Here is a 24,466-nt window from a genome sequence, read left to right on the forward strand (position 1 = left end):
ATATATAGACAAAGAGCTAACAAGGGACAAAGTTAAGATAACTTCTTAGCCACAGCTAACCACCCTGAAGGAGCAAATGGTTGGACCTGTGGGCTTGGGACCATGGTTGCAGGGGACAACAAGCTCATTTGGCATAACATAGTACACAAAAACATCATTCTACATCCTACTTTGGAGAATAGCAACTGGAGTCTTAAAAGCTTGCAAGTGGCCATCTACATGCAACAACTGGTCTCTCCTCATCCAGAGCAAAGAAGAATGAAGGAAACTAAAGATGCATGGAAACAATTAGTCCAAGGGACTAGTAGACCATGAGAATCTCAGCCTATATGACTATGAGACCAGAAGGACTAGATGGTGCCTGGCTACTATTGTCAACCATTTGGGAAGGAATCAGTGCAGGAGATCCTGGATAGAGTGGGAGAAAAATGTAGAACAAAACTCAAAATCATAAAAAAACCACATTTGCTGGTCTAATAGAGCCTGGTGAAACCCCCAAGACTGTAGCCCTTTGTTACCCTTTGGGTCTGGAATTGAACTCACTCCCGTGGCTTCCAGGCAAACAAGAGAGAGTCATATGGGGTAAACATTTACATCAGGTGGATACACTCCTTAGAATGAGCAATTGTGGGAGAAGAGAAGGGCAATGTTTGCATAGGGAGATTACTCAGAGATTAGGAATGCACAGGAAAGAAGGTCACTGGGAAGAGGTAACCACAGGGAGGAAGTGGAAAGAGAGCTGTTACATGGTGGGGAAGTGGGTAATTGAAGTCAGTGTCTTGAAACAATGTATACGAACTGTTGTATGGAAATTGAATTTGCTCTGTAAACTTTCACTTAAATCACAATAAAAATAATAATAATAAAAACAGTCTTTTTTCCCTCCAAGTTCAGAAAGTCTAGTGTGTTCTCTTTCTCTTCCTCTCTCCCTCTCATTTTGGACTACCAGCAAATGAGACCCCACCCAGCAGAGTCCAACGGCAACTAACTACATGGCATAAAGGGTGGTAAATTTATGGAACGTTTTGTCCTGACATTTCTTGGGGTTTACTGTGACTTGTGTGACTAACAGTCCAACCGTTGATTAAAAGCTTTACTCATCTCTGAAAAGAACAGGTTCCCAAATTGCTGGCCCACTGGAAAATGACATTAATCTCTGGAGCTTGGTGTTTATTTTTGCTCCAAGTGCAAATTGGTGCCAGGACACTGGTGCTTCTGTTACCATTTCTTAGAATGGAATTGTATTTAAGAATACTACAGAAGGAAATCATTTCTGCTCTGAGTAACTTTGTTCATTTTTTCCAGCTTGGAAACTTGGTTACTTTCTAATTATAGACTGTGGCTGGGAGTGTTGTAAGCCAACACTAGTTCTATAGGACTCCTTGCTCTGATCCTTTTCCTTGAACATGAGCAACAGCAACAGGTGAAAAGCAAATTTGGAATTGCTTGAGTCAGGCCTAGATTTTTCATTGTTCTTGGCCCTGGGCTTTATTTAAACATTCAACCCAGATGTCGAATTTATTTGCCCAGAGAAAAAATTTAAAACTTGACTTGAATTTATTATATGCTTCATGTATTATTGGGAGCTCTGGTGGTGAAGTGCCTAAGACATTTGACTGCTAACTAGAAGGCTGGCGGTTCAAGCCCACCAGCCACTCCTCGGAAGGAAGGTTGGGCAATCTGCTTCCATAGAGATACTGCCTCAAAAACCCAAGGAGAGGTCACTATGAGTCGGGGCCGACTCGATGGCAGTGTGTTTGATTTGTTTCATGTGTTATTATTGTAATAGATATTTTAGATAATATATCTAGAATAGACATTCCTATTTGCAGCTTACACAAACTTTAAACCCCCATTCTAATTTGTTGAGTTAATTTTGATCTTTGCCTTTCTTCACAGTTCAGAAATATTTGGGTGGATTATAGGTCAACGTCAAAGGCTTTGTAAGAGGGTTTGTTTCTTTCAGTTTTTACCTTCCTATTTCATTGTTCATTTAAAGGTATCTTCATTATTATTATCCAACTAATACATAACTAAGGAGCTCTGGTGGCATAGTGCTTAAGGCATTTGACAGCTAACCAGAAGGCTAGCAGTTCAAACCCACCAGCGACTCCTCAGAAGGAACTCTGGGCAATCTACTTCCATAGAGATACTGCCTCAGAAACCCAAGGAGGGGTTGCTGTGAGTTGGAGCTCTGGTGGCATAGTGCCTAAGGCATTTGACTGCTAACCAGAAGGTTGGTGGTTCAAAACCCACCAGCCACTCTGTGGAAGGAAGACTGGGCTATCTACTTCTGTAAAGATTTACTGCCTCAGAAACCCAAAGGGAGTCGCTGTGAGTTGGAATCGACTCGATGGCAGTGAGTTTGGTTTTTTTTTTTTTTTTTTTTTAGAATAAATAACTATTGAAAAATATATAAATAGAAATAACCAAATGGGGAAAAACTACCCATAATCCTACTACCCAGTGTAATTACAGCAATCACTTAGTACACGGTCTCTCAATCTTTTTAGTGATAGGGATGATATTTATTAATCTGTGAGGGTTTCTGATCCTCTCTACTCAGTCTCCCCACATGGTAGGGAACACATGTTGGAGATAGGGTGGGGCCTGTAATGCCTATTATTCTCAGTATTGAAATATTTAGTATAGATTTCTATTTCATAATCATTTTCTCCAATTTCAACCATAGTTCAGTTGCCATCAAAATAGTAAGATCTTACTGAACATTTTGATCAAATTCCATAGAAGACTCTTGATCAAAAGGGAGAAAATGTAGAAAAGAAGTTCCAGTGCTCATAGACTGTAGACTTTCTGGAGCCATGAACTCAGAAAAACAAATTCACTGCTATTGAATAGATTCCTACTCATAGTGACTCATAGGGTTTCCAAGGCTATAGATCTTTATGGAAGGAGCTGCTCCATCTTTTTTCCACAGGACAGTTGGAGGGTTCGAACCGTTGACCTTTTGGTTAGCAGTCAAATGCCTTAACCACTACATCAGTAGAGCTCTTCTCTGGAGCCATAGAGAGTGGATAACCCCCTGAGACTATTGCCCTGAGATAATCTTTAAAACTTAAATCAAAAATATCCCATGACATCTTCTTAAAATCAAACAACACTTTAGCTTAAGTAGTAAAAAAAAAAAAAAACTCCTGCCTTGGACATTAAACTCTTTTAAGAACTATCTATATGGGAGACAGAGAGAGGTACACAACAGCTATAGACAACAAAGATAAACACTTTTACATATACAATACTGCATTGTCAGTGATAACAAAAATTAATCTAAGGTAAATAGATGGGTAGACTGGCAGAATGATCAGGTATGTTTAGGCAAAAGGGAATATACCCATGATCATATATAAGGTTGGCAGATAATATTTCTATATATGTCTTTGTATGTGCTATAAGAATCTCCATATACCTTGAACTGGGCGCAAAGTTTTGATAACTTCTTAGTCACATTGAACCACCCTGATGGAGCAAGTTGTTGGACCTGTGGGCTTGGGACTGTGGTCACAAGGGGCATCAAGCTCAACTGGCATAATGTTACTACACAGAAACATTGTTCTACATCCTACTTTGGTGAGTAGCAAGTGGGGTCTTGAAAGCTTGCAAGCACCCATGTAGATGCAACAATGAGTCTCTCCTTGTCCAGAGCAAAGAAGAATGGAGAAAACCAAACATGTATGGAAACTATTCATCCAAGGAACTAGTGGACCATGCAACCTCAGCCTGTATGACCATGAAACCAGAAGAATTAAATGGTGCCTGGCTACCACTGTCAACCACTTGGAAAGGGATCAATATAGGAGATCCTGGGTAGAGTGGGAGAACAATGTAGAACAAAACTCAAAATCATGAAAAAGGCCAGGTTTACTGGTCTGATACAATGTAGTGAGACTCCTGATACTATGATCCCTAGTCACCCTTCAGGTCTGGAATTGAACTCACTCCCATGGCTTCCACCCAAACAATAGACAGGCATATAGGGTGAACATTTACATCAGGTAGATACACTCCTTAGAATGATCAATCATGGGGGAACAGAAGGGCAATAGTTGCACAGGGCGATAGCTCAGAGGGCAGGAATGCATAGGAAAGAAGGACCCAGGGAAAAGGTAACTACAAGGAGGAAGCGGGAAGAGAGCTACATTGTGGGGAAAGTGCAGTGTCATGAAACAAAATGTGTATGAACTGCTGTATGGGAAATGAATTTGCTCTGTATACTTTCACCCAAATCACAGTTTTAAAGAAGAAGAAGAAGAACTATCTATGTGGGATCAAAATGAAAGCACCCACTTGAAAGTTTAGATGGGAAACAGGGGGCAGAGAGTTTATGTTAATGAAGGACAAACAACTCCAAAAAGGAGGGTGAGAATGGTTGTACAACTTATCGTTACTAAATTGTACACATAGAAACTGTTGAGTTGGTGTATATTTTGCTGTATATATTTTCAACCACAATGACAAGATAAATAAAATTTAGAAAAAAATTGTAATAAAGACCTGGTTCATGTAAGAATAATCTGGGGGCTCTGTGCTTGGCAATCTCAATTAATAATCCATTTTCTAATGACAATTTGGGCTTTGTGTGTGTGTGTGTTTTAGGTGAAAGTTTGCATAGCAGATCAGGTTCCCCTTTACCAATTTTTATACCAACGGCTCCATGCCATAGGTTACAATTTTTACCTTATGTCAGCATTCTTGTTATTTCCATTCTTTTTGTTCTGTTTCCATCGATCTTAACTTCCATTCTACTCCTTGCCTTCTGACCTTTATTTTGGGTAAACATTGCTTGTTTGATCTCATATAGTTCATTGTTTGAGAGCACATTACTCACAAGTGCTAATGTTTATAAGTCAATCTATTATTTGGCTGAAAGGTACCCTACAGAAATAGCTTCAATTCCATGTTCAAAGGGTATCTTAGGGCAGTAGTCTCAGGGGTTCTTCTAGTCTTTATCAGTTCTGTAGATCTGGCCTTTTTTGAGGAATTTGAGTTTTCTACATTTTTCTTCTATCTGAGACCTTCTATTATGTCCGTATCAGAACGGTCGGTAGTAGTAGCTGGGCACCATGTAGTTCTTCTGGTCTAAAGTTTGATGAGGTTGTTTGTCATGTGGGCTTTTTTTTTCCCATGGGTTAGTTTCTCCTCTGAGGAGCTCTGGTAGGGTAGTGTCTAAGGCACTTGACTGCTAACCAGAAGGCTGGCAGTTCAAACCCACCAGCCATTCCTCGGAAGGAAGATGGGGCAGTCTACTTCCATAGTGATACTGCCTCGGAAACCCAAGGAGGGGTCGCTATGAGTCGGGTCTGACTTGACGGTGCATAACAACAACAACAACAGTTTCTCCTCTGAGCCTTTGATTTCCTTTATTCTCTTTTGTTCAATACGAGTAAAGACCAATAGCTGTATCTTACTTTAGATTTTTTAAAAAATTGTAATGGATTCTGTGCCATGGACCTCAAATGCCTCCATGGATCAGACAGGTTATGAAAGAGAGTGATGCAGAACAGCTTTTAGAAAAAATGATGAATGGCAGCTTGCTCTGGGCTTCTGTGAAGGACACAGTAGAGATTTGTGGGGTCTGGGGCTAAATGGAGAACATTTGTTCTGTCTGAATGAGGCAGGGTTTCCAAACGATTGTTGACATGTGAGAAAGTGGGCCCAATATTGTAAAATTTTCTTGTTTCCAAGACAGTTAAGAAAGACCAAGTTTTGTCTTTTTTTTTTTTTGCCACATTGGAATGTGAGTAAAAGTTTTTTTAAACCCTACACAGGTCAAACAAAAATACGTTTGTAGACTGGATCTGGCCTAAGATGCCATTGTATGGCCTCTATTCTGTATTCATCTTTGATGGTGGCTTCCATGAAGGTGTAAATAAGCCCTCAGAGCCAAGAAAATACAACCTAATGTGTACTAGACCCCAAAATGTATGAAAGCCAAATGCAACTCTTCCAAAGACCTTGTTGTGGTTGTTGTTATGTGCCCTCGAGTCGGACCCGACTCATAGCGACCCCTCCTTGGGTTTCCGAGGCAGTATCACTACGGAAGTAAATTGCCCCATCTTCCTTCCGAGGAGTGGCTGATGGGTTTGAACTGCCAGCCTTCTGGTTAGCAGTCAAGTGCCTTAGGCACTATGCTACCAGAGCTCCTTCCAAAGACCTTAGCCTTTTTAAATTATGGACCTCTAGTGAGATGAACTAACTAATTTGGTTCAAGTCAAACAACCTATGTGGGAATCTCAGCGCCATCATTTTCTAACCTCTCTGTGCCTCAGTTTCTTCATTTAAGAAATAAAATGATAGTGTCAGCCTCATAAGGCTATAAGGATTAAATAAGACAATTTAGAAAAAGTGCTTAATAAGCACCCAATTAATTATTTTTATTCCTCTTCCTCCTCCCCATCCTTCTTCTCCTGCTATTGCTAGGACTGCTGCTGATCTAGTTTCTCTTTTTTTTCTTTTTCCATATTCCAGGTTCTTGAGTCCCTTCAACATGATCCTTGGAGGAGTTGTGGTGGTGTTGGTGTTCACAGGCTTTGTGTGGGCATCCCACAATAAAGACATCCTTCGTCGCATGAAGAAGCAGTATCCCACGGCGTTTGTTATGGTGGTCATGTTGGCAAGCTATTTCCTCATATCCATGTTTGGGGGAGTCATGGTCTTTGTGTTTGGCATCACCTTTCCTTTGCTATGTAAGTGAATCTTATTTTTCTTATATCCTAACAAATGTGGGTACAGTTGTTCGACAGGAATTACATAGCCTGTTTCTTGCGTATGTTGGCATATCTGCAAAGTTATCAGAATTTTCTAAAGCAACAGGTCAAGGCCTAATAATTCATTAATTCCAGAAATATTTGTTGAGAAACTGCTGTGGGTCAGACACTCATATGGTGACACAGCAGTAAACAAAACAGATTAAAAATCCCAAAGTTCCCCAGCAGGAGAGTGGCTTAGCCTAGATTGGACTTCAGATTTGCCTGATACTAGAATGTCTGTTCTCAATTTTTAAGTGCCCTTCTTCTTTTTCTGAGACAGAAATGAATTCTTTTGTCATTTGAACCACAAACTGTTTACTCTTTACTTACTCTGATGATCATAAAAACAAACTCACTGCCATCGAGTTCATTCCAACTCATAGTCACGCCTGTTGGGCTTTCAAGGCTGTAAATCTTTGCGGAAACAGAATGCCCAGTCTTTCTTCCATGGAGCAGCTGGTGGGTTTGAACTGCCTAACTTGTGGTTAGCAGCCAAATGTCTTTACTACTACACAACCAGAGCTCCTGAAGATCATAATTAATGTCAAAATTTGGTAAATGTAGAGGAGAAATTGGCCCAGAATATAGATACCGATTTTGGTGAAGATAACTAGATGTTTTCTAAGTATTTACTGAGGCCCCAAACACTTACTTGAAGCCAGAAATAGCGATCAGATAAAATCGCAGCCTCATCAGCAGACATCTGATTCACATTCTAGTGTATTAAGTGACAGGAACATTGCTTTAACTTTTCGTTACATTTTTACTTATACATCTATTCCATTAAATGAAATAATTACCTTGTCTTGGAGTTTTGTTAGATTAAGCCCAGAATATTTATGGATGATTCCCGCATCTTGTTAGACAAAAGATTTGAATCAGCAGATTCAGCATTTTGGAAATATTCCTCAGGTTTTCCTTATGTGCTAGAGACTTGGTATTTCAATGATTCTATCTTGTTTAAATGCACAGCTTATTTTCTTTAGTTCTTTTTCTACATCAGCCTGAGACCAGGTAATGTAATGAAATGTAACATAGATAGAGAGTCAGGGGTCCCTATTTCTATTGCAGAATTTTCTGGGACCCAGTCGTGTGATTTGAACCAGTCATCTACTATGAGCTGTAGTTTACTCATCTATAAAACAAGGAAATTAGATAACATCAGTGATTCCCAAACCTTGATGATTTCATGCATTAGCCATTTTTCCAACATTTTTATATATACATTTCAGTGATACTAATTACATTCATCATATTGTACAACCATCACCACTATCCAATTCCACATTTGTCCATCACCCTTAACAGAAGCTCAGTGCCCCCTAAGCAATGAGTCCTCTTTTCCCCCTCCCTTCCATCCTTGGTAACTGCTAATAAACTTTGGTCTCTTGCCTAATCTTGATATTTCATATTTTGTTTGTTGTTTGTTGTTATGTGCCGTCGAGTCGGCCCCGACTCATAGCAACCCTTCCTTGGGTTTCCGAGGTGGTATCACTACAGAAGTAGATTGCCCAACCTTCCTTCTGAGGAGTGGCTGATGGGTTTGAACGTCAGGCTTCTGGTTAGCAGTCCAGTGCCTTAGGCACTATGGTGAGATCATATAATATTTGTACTTCTGTGACTTACTTCACTCAGTGTAATGTTTGCAAGGGCAAGACACTTTTTAAGAATATAAATTTCCCAGCCACGTACTCTGGAGGTCTTGATTCTATGGATCAACAGTGTTGCCCAAAGAACCTCTGCTTTTAGAAAACTCCTCAAATGTTTCAGATGAATGCACAGTTTGGAAACTACCAGATAGAAAGCAATGAATGTTCTCAGAAATAGGGTCCATGATCAGAATTATTCACCGTGGTTATTAAAATTATACATTCTTGAACCTACCTCAATCTTAAAAGTCTGAATTTGGGGGAGTGGAGCCTAGGAATTGGCCTACGTGACAGACTCTCCAGGTGATTTGTATGTACATCAAAGTTTGAAAACCACTGGTGTTGATCACCTGGGTTGCCTGTTTAAAATACAGATTCCCAAGCCCATCCCTTTAAGGTTCTGGTTCAGGAGGCCCAGGAGAAGAGCCTGGGAATCTGTTTTTTTAATAAGCAAACCCTGGTCATTCTTAATAATCAAGCAAATCTGGGAAACTCTAGAGTAGATAAGTTCTATAAAACACAGATTTTTATCTATAAATCTATACCCAGCACTTTGGAGAACTGACACTTGGGAAGAATCTTGTAAGTGGTCTTTGCCCGCATGCCTCCTGAAACTAGTTGCCATCAAGTTGATTACCTGACTCATGATGACCCCATGTGTGTCAGAGTAGAACCGTGCTTCATAGAGCTTTCAATGGCCGTGACTTTTATATCTCCAGGCCTTTCTTCCAAGGCACCTCTGGTAGACTTGAACCTACAACCTTTCAGTTAGCAGCCAAGTATGTTAACCATTCCGTCACGCAAAGACTTCTAGGGTCTCCTGAGGAGAACAAACTCCAGATGATCCTTGAATTGGGCAAGAATTCCTTCCTGGAAAACTTTGTGTGAGTCAGTTTTTAAGTAGGTTGGAATCACAATGATTCCCTTTGAATTTCAGGGCATTTTACTAGTATCTGCAGGATAGTAATGCCAGTGTGTGAAGGAGAGAGCTCGGCTGCCAGATTATGGTCCTTCTTGCTGAGCACACCATTTCCTTCATACACCAACAACACTTTACGTATGACTTGATCATGAGCTTTATATAAGGTCCAGTTTGCATAAGCCAAGGATCTATTTGAAGGCCTGGATCCATTAAAGAACCACATTGGACTATAGCTAACTGAGGCACTTTTTACCAAAAGTGGAAAGAGAGGGAATATAAGGTTGATGTGGAAAAAGACAACTGTTGCTTTGGTGCTTACCATGTCCCTCTTGCCCGCAGTGATGTTCATCCATGCATCTTTGAGACTTCGGAACCTCAAGAACAAGCTGGAGAATAAAATAGAGGGGATGGGGTTGAAGAAGACACCGATGGGCATTGTCCTGGATGCTCTGGAGCAGCAGGAAGAAAGCTTGAACAAAATCTCTGACTACATCAGTAAAGTGAAGGAATAAGTGTCACTGGCCTAGTGATAGGGTCACAGCAGAAATTCACTTGCAGTTTGCTCTTGTCCAGACCTACTTTCTGTTTGTGTTTTTGAAATAGGAGGTGCACGTACCATCCAAATACCTATGGCAGCATGCATGTATAGGCTAAGCTATCAGTATCTCTGATGTTACAGAGAGAAGGCCACAGAAACAGAAGGAAAACCACCCTCATTTTGTCTGTAGTTTTGAGTGTGTTTATGAAAACTGATAGGAAATGGATCACCCTTATTTAAGGGAATAAAAGAATTGTGACTAGTACAGCCGCAATGCTGTTACAGGAGAAAGTAATTGTCAAATGTTAGTAATATGCATAAATGAAAGGCTGATAAAGTAGATGTTGTCATGTGTTAGCCTGTTTCTAATCCTCCTCAAGCATCCCTCTCCCAAAGGTATTCCCTAGGCTTGGAATGTGTGGGGTATGAATTAGTTTAGTTTTTATTGCTATTAAAATCAAAGATGATCTCTATCTCTTTGCTGCTTGTTTAGCATGCAGTGGAAACTGGATAAATCAGTTTATACTTTGTTTACAAATATAAAGATTGCTGTTTAGGAGAATATTTTCTCAAATTTTTGTAAATTTTTGAAATACCAGTAATGTGTTTTCACCAGCAGGTATCTGTTGCAAACTTAATGTCCTATTCTTTAAGGAAGTTACAACTATGTAACTTACATTGTTAAAAACCAAAAAAACAATAAAGCAAAACTTGAGTTCTGTTGATATTGCACTGTTTTTTATTGTTATAATGAAACAAAAGCTGTCCCAAGATGTTTCCCTTATATTTTTCATTGTTTAGATTTTAACTGGAATGTTTAGAGAAAAGGAAATGAATGTGCATTTTATTAGTTCCTTGGAGCACAAAGAGGAAAATAATAGCTGATCTTTTGAAATCTGAAAAGAATCTTTACATGACTGAGCAAAAGGCTTTTCAGAATTAAAATGGGAATGATTATCAGCTTGTGCAGTTCATAAGAATTTTAGGCAGTAATTGCTATAAGCATATACTTTTATAGCTAGACATTTGAATTGAGATAGCATGAGTTTATGTGTTCCATTACTTTCTTCTCTTTACTTCCCAGGTGTTGGAAACAGATCATAGGAAATGTTTTGCTTGCCAACTGAGTGGCTTCGTAGCAGAAGTAGAAAGCATTTCATTTTCCCTAACACTGAATTGTGTAGACAATTTGTGCAGTACTTATTGAAGAAATTCTCTGTATGTTCTAGAATAAGAAGCAACATCTGCTGCTTCTAATTTTTCTCACATTTTAATTTCTCAGCCAACCTGCAGCCTTCACCTCTAGCCCACTATACCACCACTACTTCTAAGACATGGTCTAGAATCTGTACACTGACCCAAATATGAAGAATAAAATTTATCAAAGGTTTTTTTGTGAGCCTTTATTTAATGAAAATGTGTTAAATATCGAAAAGACTCGATGACAACCCTGTAAGCCATGAGGATATACCATATAGCAAATACTCTTAGCTTGTTTCAAATACTGTGTTAATAAAACATTATTACTTCATATACTTTCATCCAGAATAAAATTAAATTACAGTGGGATGCTTTTTGCAACCTGATGTGGGTTTACATGTGTTTTAGCACCTTATATTCTCTACATGGTGAGCTCTGCTAACTAAATGCAGTAAATTTGGAGAAAGTGACAACTTGAATAAATATATATTTATATTCATTATAATTACTAATTGTCAATGGTCAATCCTGGAAGAATAGTAGAAAAATATAATACGTAAATCCCATGAGTCAAGATAACATTTTAGAAACAAATTAAAACCTTGATCAATTAAGGGACATTTGGGATGGGGTGGGTGGATGGAAAACATGTGAACCATGTCATCTGTCTCTTGACAAAAACTTGTATATTGAGTCAATAATCTATGAAATTGTACACATTTCGGGTTGAAGTCTTGTTTCAAGGCTATTAGTACTTTTTGAAATTTCTGATTTTATTATTGCTGTGGCTGGGCAAGCAAATACATAGGACTCTCCAGAACTTCTACTACTAATAGACATTAAGCTTTTAAAAATAATTAGGACACTTTGTTCTTCCAGAAATTAGCCTCTTAGATGTAGAATGTACTAGATACTTAAAAAGTTTTGTTTGTTGCACCCATTTCTTAACTATACTGCTATATATGCAAAGATGTTTTGTAGAAATATTAGGGGAGAAAACAAAACTATCAGCCATTTGCTCTTCTAAAATTAGTCACTTTACTTAAAACTGTTTGGATGCTTTTGTACACACAAACTTATCTTTAACAACAGAAACACTGTATTTCTTCCCCATGGCTTGTCCTTCCAGATAATGTATTGCTTTTAATAGGTTCATTTTCTTCTTGCCCATCTTGTCTGTTATGCGGGCACTCAGCTACTGAACCAAAGGTTCGAACCTACTGGTTGTCGTGCAGAAGAAAGATGCACAGTTTGCTTACATAAAGATTACAGCCTTGGAAACCCTACAGAGCAGTTCTGCTCTGTCCTATAGATAGGGTTGCTATGAGTCAGAATGGACTGGCAGCAATGAGTGAGTTACGAATATTAAAAAGGAGACAGGAGGCAGGTACCAATTATTCACTCAAGCAAAGAAGAGAGAAAAAGGCACCAAAGTTTGATGTCCTAATTTCTAGGTTTACACCACCTCTATCATTACAAAATCCCAAATGACATATACCTAGTGGCTGAGGTGGACAACGAAGGGCTTTAGGGACTTAGGAAGAGGAAACAACACTGCAGTTAGAGTTGTGGGGGAAGGTAATTCTGGAATAGTTGGGACGTAACCTGGGCTTTGAAGATTGAGTGTAAATTGGGTGAACTAGAACTGGAGGGAAGTTTCTAGGGGAGAATGAGAGGGAGACTGTTGTGTGGAAGGGTCAATGACAGCAAAGGGTGTGCACAAGGAAGTTTTATCAAGAAAGGTGTAAGGATTTGTGGGAGGTAAGACTGGATTCATAAATTGGAGCTAGATAATGGAGGTTTCTGAATGATAGGTGAAGGACTTTAAGTTTAATCCTGCAAGTTTCCTTTAGAAGGCTTTCGAGAGAAGCAGCAAGATTCAATTAGTCTCACAGACTATACTTAAAAAAAAAACAAAAAAACCAACCAACCAGAAAATGTAGTTAGTGCAAACCAAAATCTTAACAATTACAATATTATTTTTAAAAAATTTCTACAAAAACAGCATATTATCTACCATCATCTCTATATAGATGGAAACTCACTGGGATCACTTTTATATATATCTATATGCAATGTTTATTATTCCTCTCTCTCTTTCTGTGGGACTTTCTGTCCCTCACAGATAACCTTATCAGGAGTCTATTTTGAGTTTGATTATTTATTTATTTATTTGTATTTTGAAACATCAGGTGGGGAGAAGCCAAGAGAGAAAGCCAGGCAAGCTCAGAAACTGGATATCACAACAGATTCTCCCGAGAAGAGCTAATCATCAGTTCACTTTCAAAGCATCAGAAGGGCCCGGGGCTCAGTTAACCTTTCCCATTTCCATAGGCTGAAACAGGATTTGTTCCCTTTAAGATACAGCCACTGCTGCTGGTGAATGACAGCAGAGGAAATGGAAGGAGAAAAACTGGGAAGAAAGTGGCTAACACTTCCCTAGTATGCGCTGTTATTTACCAATAGAAAGCAATAGGAAGGCAAATATTGACTTAAAAATAAATAAAAGAACTTCTCTTTGTTTCTGCTCCTGGAAACATGACTCTCAATTTTACCTAAGTCACTCAAATCAACCAGAAGTAGAAAATGCTGTCCCTATATATTAATAGTTTACCTAATTCCTCTTTCCCCTTCAGCCTGTGTTTTGTCCTGATCCAAGCATTCTCCTCTTTAATAAATACTCCTATGAGATGTTGACATTGTTCCCAGTTTTGCCACCTGGATCCTAAAGAATTGCTGTTGAAATAGTCTCCAAGCTCTAATCCAAGAGTCCTTATTTCAAGTTCTTGTTCTTCTAGGTGATTCTGTTCTCTCATGCCAGTTCTTTTGGCAGTTGTACCTGTGATTTAATTATATGAAGAAAAGGGGGGAAATTAATCCTGGAAATTCAAATGCTTTACAGCAAAGATTACAAAATTTGCATATTTCTAAGGATGCAGAATGGATTCAAAATTCTGACCAGAGACTTCCCCCCACCCCAAAATCATGACAAAGCAATAATTGTAACCATAGCCACCATTCATTGGGCATTTACCAATGCCAGACACTGTTCCAAGGGTTTTGAGCACATGATGAAGCGTATCTTAGAAACAAGAGGCCTAGTACTGGAGTCAGCCTGGGATCAAATCCAGACACTAGCACTTAACAGGATGTTGATATTAAGCATCAAGTTCCTCAGCTGTAAAATGACAGTAAAAGTATCTAATCCACAGGCTATTATATGGATTAACTTACATAATACAATTTAGTAATCAACTTTAATACTTATTTTAAAACATTATCTCATTTCATCCTAAATATTATTAAAAGTAGAGAATAGGCTTAGAGAGGATAATTTGCCTAAAGACACGTACTAGGAAGTGACAGAGCCAAAATTTGAAACCAGATCTTCCTGATTTCCATACTCAATGCCTTGATCACCATTATATACTGCCTTAAAAAATATAACCATAGGAATATAAAATATGTGTTCCTTTAAAGTTGATATTTACTTGATGGTCATTTAAAAATATTATTTGGAGAACTCCCAAGAGCAAAAAAATTACAAAGAACAGCATAAGTCCAGGACTACAAATGAAACATATAGCTCTGTTTCATGGGAACAGCTTAAAGATAAGGCAAGTTCTGTAAAGTAATGCTGTATCTTAGGATGGTGACTCATGTACCTTTCTTACAGCACCTCTGTACCTCATGCAGAAGGAGCAATGGTTAAGCACTGGCTGCTAACCAAAATATCAGTGGTTTGAACCTACCAGCATGGGAGAAAAATGTGGCAGTATGCTTATAGCCTTGGGAACCATCTGGAGCAGTTCTACTTTGTCCTATAGGATTGCAATGAGTTGAAGTTGATTCAATGGCAACAGTTTTATTTTATTTTTGGTTTGTTACCTTATGGAGGACAGTGAAGTTGTCCAGGGGACACTCAGTTTGTATAATAATGACTAAGAATGTTTCTCCCTCTATTGCCCATGCCTTCTGCCAATGTGATGAATCATTTTGGCCTCTGCTGTGGCCCTTCCTATTGCCAGTTCTCTGCCCATGACCTTTGGCTAGAAATGTTTCCCAGCATCCTGCCTGCCATAGAGGGCCTTGGATGGGCTGCTGCCTGCTCACCTTTTAGTCAAAGGTGTCCTCCATTTGCTTCTGACCCCCTCCCTCCCTAATGCCAGACTTTCATGAGAGGAAAGGTATAACTGTATCTGCATAAGGAACCTGAAGGAGAGCCAGTTGTTAACACACCAATGAGCATAATAATAATAATAATGTCAAGAATTTAAAGTAACCATAAGCTGCAGTAAATAATTAAAACAGTGCAGTTCTTTGTATTATCGAATGAAAAAAATTATATAATGTTACTCTCCATATATGTTTATGGAGATGCATGAAAGTGTTCCAAAATAATAATAATGCTATTTTAAAAAGCATAATTAATGTGGTACTGACCAAGCATAGTAAGCCCAGAAACACTGAAGTATTTAAAATATGACCAAGCTGGCAGTTCTGATCATTGGAGAAAAGAGGAATGAGTCACTAAATGATTATTGGTTAACTATTTGGAAAAGAAACAATAAAGCAGACTTCTTTATTCTTGTTGTTATATCCTGTTCAATCTTTGACTCACAGTGAACCCACGTGACAGAGTAGAACTGCCCCTAGAGTAGAACTAGGGTTTCCTAGACTGTAATGTTTATGAGAGCAGATTGCCTTGAGAACTTGAGAGCTTCTAGGTGGGTTTGAACCACCAACCTTTCAATTATCAGCCAAGCTCATAACCACTGCTCCATCAGGGCTCCTTCCTTGCTTCATACTTACTTTTAAAATGCAATCCTTTTGTTCATTAGTAACGTCAAATATTTTTTGAAACCCAAACCTATCACAGTTATAAGAAAAGATAGGCAAATATTTCAATAAGCTTCAAGAGAGGTAATTTCTAAGCAAAATACAAAAGACAGAAACCATAAAGAAAAAGACGTGGTATAAAAACATGCAAACAGAAGAAAACAGCTTGTAGTATTGTAAGGGGGTCTTTTACCCCCTTCATTTGTTAACATTAGTTGTTTTTTTTTTTTAAAAAAAGCTTGTGTGTATGTATATGCATGTGTGTAACATTGCACAGTCCACACACATAAATACACTCAGAGGAGGGTGGAGGCCAGAATGGGAAGACCCATTTAAACAGGAATTACTTAATTCAGCACAACTTTTGAGTCCCTGCTCTAGGTCAAGCACCATAGTGGGTGTCCAGAGTGGAGATGAGAAAGAACTGCCTAAGGAACTCAGAATCCTGTAGGAGACCCACAGCATATCCATAAGGGCCTCATCCTGAAACAGAATGTGGGAGGTGCTGTAAGAGAGGTACAGATGAAAGAGAATGAAATATGCAGGAAGGGTATTTACTATTGATTTTTCGTTTTGTTTTGTAAGTAGTAGTATTTGAGCTGAGTCTTGGAATCTGGATAGAGTTTAATAGATACAGAAGAAAAGGTAATCTGAGGTGGAAGGGAGTATGGAGGCAGCAAAGAAGGGCCTTTTAGGGAAAAATGCTAAATATGGTTTCCCATGGATGTCACTGAACCATAGATCTCAAAGCCTGGTGCCCAGGTAAGTATGATCAGCATAACCAAAGAACTAGTTAGAATGCAAATTTTCAGCTCCCACCCAGTGCCTATTGAATCAGAAACTCTAGGGTTGGGCTCAGTAATCTCTGTTGAGCCCTCCAGGTGACTCTGAAAAATGCTAAAGTTTGAGGATCTTTATCACAGAGTTGAAGGAGCTCTGGTGGTGTAGTGGGTAAGGCATTTGACTATTAACTACAAGGTTGGCAGTTCAAACCCACCAGCTGCTCTGCAGGAGGACAATGAGGCAATCTACTTCCATAAAGATTTACAGCCTTGTAAACCCAATGGGGGCTCTATGAGTCAGAATCCACTTGATGGCAATGGGTTTTATCACACACGTGAGGAGCCCTGGTGGCACAGTGAAAGAGCCTTAGTGGTGTAGTGGTTAAGCATTCATCAGAAGGTTGACAGTTTCAACCCACCAGCTGCTCCATGGGCCGTCTGCTTTTATAAAGATTCTTCTTGTTGTTAGGTGCTATCAAGTGAGTTCTGACTGATAGTGACCCTATGTACAACAGAACGAAACACTGTCCAGCCCTATGTCACCCTCACAATCGCTGCCATGCTTGAGCTCATCATCATAGCCGTTGTTTCAATCCATCTCATTAAGTGTCTTTCCCCTTTTCACTGTCTCTATACTTTACCAAGCATGATATCCTTCTCCAGGGGCTAGGCCCTTCTTCTGTAAAGATTACAGCCTTGGAAGCCCTATGGAGGGCAGTTCTACTCTGTCCTGTAGGGTCACTATGAGTGGAAATTAATTTCATGGGTACAAAAATCACAGATGCTAGAAAAGATGTATATCAAAAACATATGCATATCAAAAACATGCATTTTTTTTCTCCCCTTCATATTAGAAATAAACAGTTTCTGGTCTATATAATTCCTGGTTAATATGCTCTTTTGAAATGGGTTTGGAGTGTTACATTGCTTTCTCCTCTGGCGTCTCACTTTACAAAATTATTCTGCTTCCACAGCTGTAATGTAGGTTGGCATATGGCTTTTGTTTTGTTTTGTTTTGTTTTTAGATTGCCCTGGTTCATTTTTTGGGAGGCAAGAAAGAGGGGGCAGGAAAAAAAAATGAGTTGAAGGTAAGTCTGGGTTTTTTGACCTGAATATGTGAGAGAACACAGACACAATGGGATATTGTGAACCAGGACCAACAGGTCTAAAAGACCTTCGTTTGGGGAGAGAGTAAATGAAAGTACTAAGAAAATGCTTTTTAGTGACCAAAAAGGAGAGAGAGATTTGGGTCTGAGGTTAAGTAGTTCTAGAGATTTGTGGTCCTGCATTATTACATTGACAGTTGAAACAATGGAAGAAGATGGGAAAGAGTAGAAAATTATACCAAGGGCAGAATCAAGAGAAGCTGGTGAAAGAGAAAAAAAAAAAAAAAAAAAAGCACCAAACTCACTGCTGCCTAGTCAGTTTCGACTCACAGCCACCCTTCCTTGAGTTTCTGAGGCAGTATCTCTGCGGAAGTAGATTGCCCAATCTTCCTTCCAAGGAGTAGCTGTGAGTTTGAACTGCCAGCCTTCTGGTGAGCAGTCATATGCCTTAGGCACTACGCCACCAGAGCTCCAGGTGAAAGAAAAAGAAGATCTTATAAATGGAACAAAGAAGAAATGGCCAGAGACAAAGATAAAGACTCAAGAGTCAATTCTGTAATTTTAACACCTAATTGTAAACACCAACAGTTTATGGGGTCTTTTGGTTAACCAAAGTAGCTCATGATATTATTATGCTGAAGTCTGCCCTAAGGTGAAATTTGCCAGTGTCTTTGGTGAATCTTCAACAACTGGCTGGAAGCAATCCACATGCACATAAGGGAGCCCAAAGTGAAACTGAGTGAATGTTAACACAGTTACTTTGTTTGATTGCAGCAGAAGCTTGGATATGCTATTAAATGCAGTTGACCTCAGTGGATTAAACAGTTGCTGCAGATGGGATTTTATCTCCACAAAAAGTATAAATACTCATCCGGGATGGCAGGCAGCGAGTAGACTACTGAATTTAAAAAAAGATGAAAGAATATCATACATTTGCCAGGGACAGATAAGCCTGAACAAGACAATGTTGTTGCATTGAACTGATGTACGGACTCATGGGGGAAATGAATTAGTCATTATCTAATGAATTCAGTTTATTTGTTAGACAAATGAGTTTAGAGGCATAGCTATAAACAACCAAGGCAACAAAACAAACAAGAAATAAACTAAAAAACCTATCAAATTCAACCCACTGCCAGCAAGTCAATTCTGACTCATAGCGACCCTATCGAACAAAGTAGAGCTACCCCACAGGATTTCCAAGGCCATAAATCTTTCTGGAAGCCTACTGCATCCTCTTTCTCCCACAGAGTGGGTTTGAACTACTGACATTTTGATTAGCAGCTGAGTGCTTTAACCACCATTTAAAAAAAACACTGCCATCAAGTTGATTCTGACTCTTAGTTGATATTTAGGGGAGTAGATTGCCTCATCTTCCTCACATGAAGCAGCTGGTGGGTTTAAATCACCAACCTTCAGTTAGTGGCCAAATGCCTTACCCACTATGCCATCAGAGCTCCTTAAAAAGCTTACAGAAGCATATCAAGTAATGTGAATGAGTAAAGCAGGTTACTTGATAGGACCTGGTGGGAACTGGGAAAAACTAGAGAGTCCATTACCTAGTTCAAGAGAGAAGCCAATAGACAGATCCAGATGATTAGTGCCATACAAATACAAGCCCAGTGTGGCCAGATCTGATGTTTCAAATGGTGCCAGATACGAGTTTTTTAAAGTGACACTTAAAAATTATGCAATGATCTTCTAGCCAAACAAAACAGGACTATAGATCTGGCCTGCACTCAAGCGGTTTTCAACCCCGGGCCCACAGAGTAACTATCTCTTAAACTAAATTGAATGGATAGTTTCTTAGCAGAGGAAGCATTTGATCCAAGCAAATAAACTTTTCCTTTGTTTCCTGGCAACTTCATTTCAGAGGTCCCAAACCACAGGGATAGCGCAGGGGAGGAATAAGCATTAAAATGAAAATACACAATTTTAAAATAAAAACTATTTACGGAGATGTGCTCTAGAAGAAAATACCAAGTTTTTTTTTTTAAGTTTTCTAATAAAGAAAAAAAACCCTTAGTATTAAGTTTTTACTTAAAATAGTATGTTTTTAAACATTGAATGTTCTCGTTAGCAGCATCAGTTAAAAAAAATATTTTCATGCTAGCTTCATATTTCAAAATTCAAGGGTTTGGAGTTCATCCCATTACTATAATGCAAGAAGGGAAAAGAAACTTAATAATAACAATAATAAAACCAACTGTAGTTTCACCTCTACAAAGTGAGTGTTGTGTCTCATTTGAACAAAAATATCCCTCTCTGCTGGGATCTTGGGATATTGCCACTGATAGTTTCTACTATATTTCATTAGACTAAGATTCACTTTCTGTAACATTTCAGCAGCTGTGAGAGCAGGACGCATCTTACAATGTCTTACCATAGCTAGCCACAGGTAAGAAAATGTCATAGTCATTCATACTATATCACTTCTGTTGAGCTAAGTGCCCTGTGAAGATGTATGCCACTTTTTAAAAATGATGAAGCAAATGTGGTAAAATGTGACTGGTATGTAGGAATTCTGTGTACCAATTTAAGTCTAAAATTATTTGAAAACAAAAAGAATAAAAAGGTCTTTTAAACGATGACACTGTGATTCAGCGTTACAGCAGAAGTTTATTGCATATGCACACAGGCACAAAACAGAGCAGCAGGAGCAAAGCGCAATTAGTGAAGTGAATTTTCATCTGTGGAATGATGCACTTTCACATTTTTCTTGCAGAATGTTTCACAGGACCAAATAGATGAAGTTATGTGACATTTTTTAAACTGAGATACATGCAAAAAGATGCCTACTGCAGGCCAAGCCAGGCAAATGAAGGCAGAAGAAATTGCCAGTTCCTTGGAATAGATCAAAGTCATTTCAAAGCAAAGAGGCTGATGTGCAAGGCAACCATTCAAAACGCATGTGACAGAGTTTACTTTGCATCATGCTTTTCTTTCTTAATGAATATTTTAAAAACATTGTTAAACCACAAACTTAAAATTGATAGTATTTTAAAATTGATTGAAATATGAAAAATGTAGTAGTTAGTGGGATATTGTATTTTTTAATTATCATCATAGATTTCTTTTTAACATCTTTTGTTGGACTTAAAAACTGTGATGTTTGGCCGTGAAAATGATAACCACTACATTGTAAGCTCCATGAGATGGAGCCAGCAGCTCTGATCCCTCTCACAGTGACACCTGGGGGCACTGTGTAAATATTTGTTACATTATTGGGTAAAAGGATGGATGGAATGGAATGGACTCTGGGAGAGCAGATTTTTCTCAGCAGAACATTCCTCGGAAGGCAGGGAGTTGGTTCGAATGATCATTGGAATTTCATTTTCTCTTCTACCCTGAGTCCATTTGCCCCCTTCATGTAGATTGTAAAAAATGCTTTCCTTCACTTCCTTCAGACTAATGCTATTTTATGACTATACAGCCACCAAGGCAGTTTGGATATGCTTTACCAGTGACTGCTTATGGAAATGATGATAGAACTAGTTATCTCAAAACACCACCCTGATCCACCCCCTATGGAGGGCCTGGCAGCCTGGAGAACAGGTGCAGAAAGCCTTGGGGTTGTGCCCAAGGACAGGAAAAGGACCCTTGCCTAACCTCCTGTGACCTCTGGTGTTCTCACCCTGGTCCTTGCCTAAAGAAAGTCAGAGGTCCTCTTAATCACAGATAAGAGCCTTCTTTGATTTAGAAAAGTGGAATATTGATCATTTTGCATACTAGGAGATGGGAATACAGAACATACAGGACACATAGATACACAGATAGAGAGACACGAATAAGTAACACTTATTTCAGAATATAAAGCTCTTTAAAATTGAAAACAATGAGCGTACATGGAAATTTGTTTAAAATGTCCTGAAGAATTGGTAATCTCTATAACAACATATTGAAATTTTGCCAGTGTAATCTCTTGGCTGAATTCTTCACGAGATTTTAAAATAACACAATTAGTTTTCACTCAGCCATGGCCCTTGTGGTAGAGTGGTTAAAGCATTCGGCTGCTAGTCAAAAGGTTGGTGGTTCAAACCTAGCAGCTGCTCCATGGGAGAAAGATAAGGCGATCTGCTTGCGTAAAGATTTATAGCCTTGGGAACACTATGGGGACAGTTCTACTCTGTCCTGTAGGGTTGTTATGAGTTGGAACTGACTCACTGGCAGTGGGTTTGGTTTGCTGGCCTGTGTACATGCAACATTCCACTTCCATAAATGCCATGATAGTAGTGACAAAAAAATTTCATTTCTGCCAGTTAAACAGCAACCTAAGCAGCAAGGAATAGACAGACCTTTTTCACATGTCAGCAGAAACAGTGACTAATAACAAATGTTCAAACTGAAATATAGTAACATATATTAAAACTTCATTCATTCATAGACAGGCTAACCTGAAGTATAAATGTAATTACAGGTAGTATCTTTTCATCTACTGAAAAAGAACTGTGTCTAAATCTTTCAAAAGCATTCAGTTATCTACAAATGATTGGCCCAATTACCTCTCATTCTTATTTATTCCTTACAGCTGGTTTCTTTGTCTCTCTGGTTTGTTTCCGTAGTGATACTGCCTCGGAAACCCAAGGAGGGGTCGCTGAGTTGGGTCCAAGTCGACAGCACATAACAACAACAACAACTGGTTTGTTAGCTCTGTGTGGGTGGGTTGTTGGTACTGTGAGGATGCACTTGCAGGGTTCAAAATAGCAGACAGGACAGTGAGTGACACAAAAGATTAAGGGCTTAGTCATTAATCAAAGGGTGGAGGTTTGAACTCGATAAGAGGTGCTTCAGAAGACAGGCCTGGTGATTTTCTTCTGAGAGGTCACAGCCAGAATAGTGGTGAATATGGCTTGGCCCCGAACTCAGAGGTGGGTTTCAATGTCAGCACTACTGCTTCCTGGCTATTTCTCCTACACATGTTATTTAACGCCTCTAAGTCTCAGCTTTCTTTCTATAAAATGGGAAAATATAGTACATACCCTATAAGGCAGTCAAGACGGTTATACAAGTTAATTCATATAATGAATCTGACCTAAAGTAAATGCTCAATAAATGTTAGCTATTGAGGTTACTTTGTTACAGAAGTTGTAAAGATACGTGTCTTTAGGGAAAACCAGTCATTTAGATCTACTGGTAACTCTCACTGGCTCAGACTAACAGTAACTAGTGAGTATCTCCTTCTATTAAGATTTACAGGGAATAGCATCAGGATACATTTATTCCAGTGCTTGTTCACCACTTTTCCCTCCTTCTACTTACAGGTTTAAGATAGGCAACATTGCTGTGACGAATGTCATTCAAGAGCTGATCTCTGGGAGTGATCTCCACCAATGGGGGTGGCCTATTTCTCGGCACTGGTTTGAGCGTTTTGATCACATCTTTAAGGTTGGTTTTCTCGGGTGGTTCTCTAGCTTCTGGCATTCGAGATTTGCGTTGGATTCGCTTCAGCTTCACCACCCGGAAGGAGTCAGGGTCAGTCCTGTACTGCGGAGGCTGCGATGGCTTTTTCATTTCATTTCGTCGACTGTAAGGGACTGTTTGGGGGTTGGGAGGCCCAGGAGTAGGCTGGAGGAACTCTTCCACTCTGGGATTTGGCATTGGTCCCCCCAATCTCTCCCACATTCCAGGCGGCAGCCCTAACCCATTCTCCAACATGGCTATTAACTTTCTCTGCTCTTTGAGTTGCTGCTGTTTTTGTTCTTCTTGTCGTTTCTGCCTTTGTTTATCCTGATTTCTGGTGAGCAGATTGGTTACTACCATTCTGGGACCTGGAAGTTCAAAATGGTAGCCCATCTTGAGGAGAGTGTTATTTGCCTTCAAAAGCCTGGATATTTCCATTTCAGCATGGTGGCCCAACATGTGCCTCTGATTGTGAAACCGAAGTTCAGTTAGTGTCTCATTAAACTGGAGGCATCTCATGATAGCCACAATTCCCTTACCTGTCATGAAATTGGACTCGATGTTGAGAGTGGTAATACTCTTATTTTCACGCAACATGTTAGCCAAGGCAAATGCAACGCTCTCATCCGCACCCACGTTCGCTAAACTAAAGGTTTTGATGTATTTGTTTTTCTTCATTGCATTGACAAAGTCCAGTAACATTTCCTTGGGGATATTTTCAATGTTGTTCAAGTTGAGTTCCTTCATGTCAGGATCATTTTGCCTCACTTGCCTCAAACTTCCATCTAGGTCAGTTTGGTTTCCTGAAGGCCTTGCACTTACCTTCAAAAAACTGGTATCTAGAGCTAACTTCTTTGGGTCTAATTTTGATATTTTTTTCTCACTCTTTTCTTGGGCCTCTGGTCTGCTTTTTTGTTCTTCTAATGCTTTATCAATCACCTGTTGGCAGTTTTCACCATTTCTGATTTGCTCCTTTGCACCACCTTCTTCTCTTTCTGTTTTTTCATCACTCTGTTCACCATCATCTTCTTCATCATCTTCATCATCTTCATCATCATCAGCTTCTTCATCTACATCTTCATTGTTATCCATTTCCTGGACACTGTTGCTGCCCTTTGGTTCTCTTTTATTTGCAACTATCTCACTGTTGAGCTTTTCTTTTAAAAAATGGGACATATTTTTATTACCTTTGTCTATTCCTTCATGGTGTTCTTGTGTGTTTTCCTGAAAGAGAGGTTTTTGAGGGTTAGAATAGATAGCAGT

At 39.1% G+C, this 24,466-nt stretch overlaps 2 protein-coding genes across 2 annotated transcripts in view; one reads left to right on the forward strand and one right to left on the reverse strand.

The window, feature by feature from the left end:
* The window catches only part of ARL6IP5 (ADP ribosylation factor like GTPase 6 interacting protein 5), a 35,636-nt gene extending 25,786 nt beyond the window's left edge, over positions 1-9,850 (forward strand). The window contains exons 2-3 of the mRNA XM_007946062.2: positions 6,487-6,704; positions 9,678-9,850. Coding sequence (XP_007944253.1) covers positions 6,487-6,704; positions 9,678-9,850 — 391 coding nt within the window. The remainder of the gene's footprint in view (positions 1-6,486; positions 6,705-9,677) is intronic.
* Positions 9,851-13,888: 4,038 nt separating this feature from the next.
* LMOD3 (leiomodin 3) overlaps positions 13,889-24,466 on the reverse strand; it is a 13,607-nt gene continuing 3,029 nt past the window's right edge. Inside the window, exons 2-3 of the mRNA XM_007946063.2 lie at positions 23,063-24,427; positions 13,889-13,915 (exon numbers count right to left, since the gene is read on the reverse strand). Of these exons, the coding sequence (XP_007944254.1) occupies positions 13,889-13,915; positions 23,063-24,427 (1,392 nt within the window). The remainder of the gene's footprint in view (positions 13,916-23,062; positions 24,428-24,466) is intronic.

This window comes from Orycteropus afer, unplaced genomic scaffold (assembly GCF_000298275.1).
Source record: "Orycteropus afer afer isolate SDZICR_OR568_19922 unplaced genomic scaffold, OryAfe1.0 scaffold00149, whole genome shotgun sequence".
NCBI lineage: Eukaryota > Metazoa > Chordata > Mammalia > Tubulidentata > Orycteropodidae > Orycteropus > Orycteropus afer.